At 48.2% G+C, this 5,000-nt stretch overlaps 1 protein-coding gene across 1 annotated transcript in view; it reads right to left on the minus strand.

The window, feature by feature from the left end:
• Window positions 1-5,000, minus strand: part of Galp (galanin like peptide) — a 15,726-nt gene that overhangs the window by 7,097 nt on the left and 3,629 nt on the right. Inside the window, exon 3 of the mRNA XM_052763140.1 lies at window positions 1,541-1,662. Coding sequence (XP_052619100.1) covers window positions 1,541-1,624 — 84 coding nt within the window. The 5' untranslated portion in view covers window positions 1,625-1,662. The remainder of the gene's footprint in view (window positions 1-1,540; window positions 1,663-5,000) is intronic.

The following is a 5,000-nucleotide window of genomic DNA, read 5'->3' on the forward strand; positions in this document are numbered from 1 at the left end:
TATCTTATGACCTCCACACTCTCACTGCAGGGACTGCCTGCTTCCCCTCCTCAGCACTGTTATAGGTGTGGCCCCATGCCCACACGGCATTTACAAGGGTACCCAGGATTCAACCTCCAGTCCCCACATTTGGCTTTACTCACCGAGCACCCCCTAGCCATTTTTTTAAAAAACAGTTTTTCTTAGCTGGGTGTGGTGTTGCACACCTTTAAATCCTAGCACTTGGGAGGTAGAGGCAGGCAGAGCTCTGTGAGTTTAAGACCAGCCTGGTCTACTAGTAAGTTCCAGGACAGTCAGGGCTAAACAGAGAAACCCTGTCTCAAAAAAAAAAAGATAGTGTCTCACCTTGTTTCTCGCTAACCCCTGAATGGCCTGAAACTCACTGTATACACCAGGCTCATCAGACTCACAGAGATTGGCCTGTCCTTGCCTCCTGCAAGCTGGGATTAAAGGCAAGGCTCACCATGTCTGGTGTATGTTTGGCTTGTTGTTGTTGGGGTTTTTTTGGTCTTTGTTGTTGTTTTTGTTTGTTTGTTTTGTTTCGAGACAGGGTTTCTCTGTGTAGCTTTGGAGCCTGTCTTGGAACTCACACTGTAGACCAGGCTGGCCTCGAACTCACAGAGCTCTGCCTGCCTCTGCCTCCTGAGTGCTGAGATTAAAGGCGTGCACCACTACTGCCCGGCAAGTTTGTTGCTGGTTTTGAGACAAGGACCTGCTATAGAGGCTTGGCGGGCCTCGATGTAGCAGGAATCTTGTCTCAACCTCCAGAGACCTGGGATTCCGGGCATCAATCACCCACCATGCTGGCTTTTGCTTTTTCTTCTTTTTTGTTGTTAGTGGGAGAGGGGAGCGCATGGACACCACCGCGTGCTTGTGGAGGTCAGAGCGCCACTTTCAGAGGTCAGCTCCCTTCTTCTGATCAAACTCATGTCACAGGCCACGCAGCAAGTGCTCTGACCCGCTGAGCTATCTCAACCCTCCTTTTTCATGTTTCCTTCAGACAGGGCCTCACGTTGCCCAGGCTAGCCTCTATGTCACTAGCTCAAGTTAATCTCCAATTCCTGATCCTCCTCCTTCTGCCTCCTGAGCTGGGATGAGAGGCGTACACCACCATGCCCTGTGGGGATGGGACCTAGCGCTTCCTGCATGCGGACGAGCCCTCCACCAACTGAACTACATCCATCACCCTTTTTTTCTCATTTCCTTTCTTATTTATTTATTTCTAATTAGGATCTCACTATGTTGTCCACTGGCCTTGAATTCACAACCCTTCTGCCTCAGCTTCCTGAGTGTTGGGATCACCGGTGGGTACCGTCACACCGGGCTGAATAAACTGATTCCCAGCCATGTATTTTCACCTGTCTTCACCTCCACCCCCAGGGCCAAGTTGATGAGGTCACCTCCTGTCTTTCTTCTCAGTTTCACAACATTAGCTTGTCCCGCACAAGTCCCCTTGGATCAAACCAGAAAAAAAGAAAAAAAGAAAAAGAAAAAAAAGAAAAACCTCTCCCCAGAGGGAAGCAAGAGGGGGAAGCCTTACCCTGTGAACAGGTGCAGCCTCTGGTGTCTCCGCCAGACTCAGCAAGAAGACGAGGAGGAGGACCAGACGCATGGGGCAGGCCATCCTGAAGCTGGGAGAACACAGCCCACAGCTGAGGGGTCCTGCAAAGACAGAGTGAGCATTAGTCCTGCCTGTCAGTGGTGGCGCAAGCCTTTAGTCCCCACACTCGGGAGGCAGAGGCAGGCAGATCTCTGTGAGTTTGATGCCAGCCTGGTCTACAGAGCGAGTTCCAGGAAAGGCGCAAAGCTACACAGAGAGAAACAGAGAAACCATGTCTCAAACCAACCCCCCACCCCCCACCCCCACCCTACCCCCCCCCCCCCCCCCGCAAAAAAATAGAGTTATTCATCACAGCAGGTTGGGGGCAGCTCTGATATGGTGGAAAGAACTTTACTGAATGGGATTGATCTACTCTGCCCCCCAGAAAAAAAAAAAGACACATAATATCTACAGCTGAATGAGTTTGCCATATGCATGCTGCATGACATCATCACTATGACCAACTGTTGGTAGATAATATCTTTTTATTCTAAATATATCACAGAAAAATAAAACAAATTCCAATCTGTTGTTTGTTTGTTTTATTTTGGCATCTTTCCTCTTTCTGTGGTGTGTGTGTGTGTGTGTGTGTGTGTGTGTGTGTGTGTGTGTATGTAGGGTTGGGGGCTGGTAAATGGAAATTGAACTTAGAGCTTCTCATAAACAAGCACTCTACCACTGATCCACACCCCCAGCCCCTCATTGGGGGATTCTAGGCATGGGCTCTACCACTGAGCCATACCCCTGCCCCTCACTGGGGGATTCTAGGCAGGGGCTCTACCACTGATCCACACCCCCAGCCCCTCATTGGGGGATTCTAGGCAGGGACTCTACCACTGAGCCACACCCTCAGTCCCTCACTGGGGGATTCTAGGCAGGAGTTCTACCACTGAGCCAAATACCCAGCCCCTCACTGGAGGATTCTAGGCAGGTAGGTACTCTATCATTGAACCATCTACATCCCTGGAATTTTTATTTTATTTTGAGACAGACTCTCACTAATTTTCTCAAGGTGGCCTTGAATTCATTCTGCAGCCCAAGCTGGCATGGAATTTTTGATTCTCCTGCCTCAACTTCTTGAGTGGACTGGAATGGCAGGCTTGTGCTACAGGATAAACCTACAGGGTGCTCACTTTTAACACTCAGGCTTACTTCAAACTCTGATCCTCCTGCCTCTCCACTCTGGAGTGTGGGCATTACAGGTACATACCACATCTGGTTTAAGGGTGTTGTTTTTTTTTTTTTTAAGCTTCATTTTGAGATAAGTGTTTAAATAAAACAAGATGAGGCTGCATGCCTATAATCTCAGCTTTCCAGAGGTGCAGGCTGGAGGGTCAGGAATGCAAGGTTATCCTCGGGTTTGAGGCTAGCCTGGGATACATGATATTGTCTAAAGATGAAAAAAAAAAGAGAGGGAGAAAGAGAGACAGACAGACAGAACTGAAGAGATGGTTTAAAAGTACTTCCTGCTCTTCCAGAGGAATCCAAGTTTAGTTCTCAGCATGCATATTGATGGCTTACCACTGCCTGTAACTCCAGCTCCAGGAAATCTGACACGGTCTTCTGGCCTCTGTGGACACTCAGACATGCACGTGCACACACACACACACACACACACACACACACACACACACACACACACTCGTGCTTGTGTGCAAATTAATAATAATAATAATAATAGTAAAAGAGGAGGCTAGAGAGATGGCTCAGTGGTTAAGAATACTTGCTACTGACAGGTGATAGTAGCGTGTGCCATAGATCCCAGCATTCAGGAGGCAGAGGCAGGTGGATCTCTGAGTTCAAGGTCAGCCTGGGCTACAGAGTGGGTTCCAGGACAGCCAGGGTTACCCAGAGAAACCTTGTCTCAAAAATTCTAAACAAAACAACAACAACAAAAATAGTTGCTACTATTGCAAAAAACCTGGGTTCAGTGCCAGCACCACCCTCAGGTGGCTTACAATCTCCTATAGCTCAGGCTCTAGGAAATCTAATGCCTTCTTCTGGCCTCCACAGGCGCCTGAACACACAGGGTGCATATGCATGTAAGATAAAAAAAAAAGTCTCAATAAATAAATAAATAAATAAAATAGGGCAGGAGAGATGGCTCAGAGGTTAAGAGCACTGACTATTCTTCCAGAGATCCTGAGTTCAATTCCCAGCACCCACATGGTGGCTCACAACCATCTGTAATGAGATCTGGTGCCCTCTTCTGTGTACATAATAAATAAATAAATCTTTAAATAAAAAAGGATAAAAAAAAAAAAAAGAAAGGGAGGGGGGCTGGAGAGATGGCTCAGCGTTAAGAACACTGTCTGCTCTTCCAGAGGTCCTGAGTTCAATTCTCAGCAACCATGTGGTGGCTCACAACCATCTGTAATTAGAGCTGGCGCCCCCTTCTGGTGCGCAGATACGCAGAACACTGTATACATAAGAAAGAGAAAAGATGAGGCCAGAGAGAAAGGAAGGAAGGAAGGACGGGAGGGAGGGAGGGACGGAGGGAGGGAGGGAGGGAGGGAGGGAGGGAGGGAGGAAGAAGGGAGGGAGGGAGGGAGGGAGGGAGGGAGGAAGGACGAGCATGCTCGATGAGGACATTGCTCGGTGGAGAGACAAAGCACTGGCCTCGCAAGGTTAAGGACTGGAGTTCAGACCCCCAGAACTCGTATAAAAGCCAGGTTCGGGACTGTGCATCTGTAACCCCGGTGGTCCTACACTGAAGCAGAGGGTGGAGAGAGGAAGGCGCCCTGAAGCTCACAACCAGCTCTTCCGTTATCCACGGCTCTAAACAAGAGACCCTGCCAGACGCAACAAGGTGAAGGGTGCGAATAAACTCAGATTGCCCTCTGGCATCCCCACATGCACTACAGCACTCAAAAATACATAAGAGTCGGGTGGTGGTGATGCACACCTTTATTCCAGCACTCGGGAGGCAGAGTCAGGCAGATCTCTGTGAGTTCGAGGCCAGCCTGGGCTACAGAACGAGATCCAGGACAGGCACGAAAACTACACAGAGAAACCCTGTCTAGAAAAACTAAATAAACAAATAAATAAATGAATGAATGAATGAATGAATGAATGAATGAATGAATAAAGAAAGAAATAAGAAAGGAGTTGGGGGCTGAGGAACAAGAGAGTTGGTTGAAGGAAATGTACAATGAATATGTCAAACTGTCTTCGGTGCCCATGGGACTTTTCTCACAAATTCCCCAAATCTGCCATCCCTCCGGTCCCTTGTATGAAATATACAATGTTTACACAGAACTTATGTGAGTACACCCTAGAAACAGGTGTCAGAGCCCCTAGATCTGGAATTATAATTGATTGTGAGCCAATCAATTGTAAGGTGCTTGATGTGGATGCTGGAAACTGAGTCCTCTACCAGAGCAGCAATGGCTTTTAACCA

This window comes from Peromyscus californicus, unplaced genomic scaffold (assembly GCF_007827085.1).
Source record: "Peromyscus californicus insignis strain IS unplaced genomic scaffold, ASM782708v3 Scaffold_4__1_contigs__length_199733344, whole genome shotgun sequence".
Classification (NCBI taxonomy): Eukaryota; Metazoa; Chordata; class Mammalia; order Rodentia; family Cricetidae; genus Peromyscus; species Peromyscus californicus.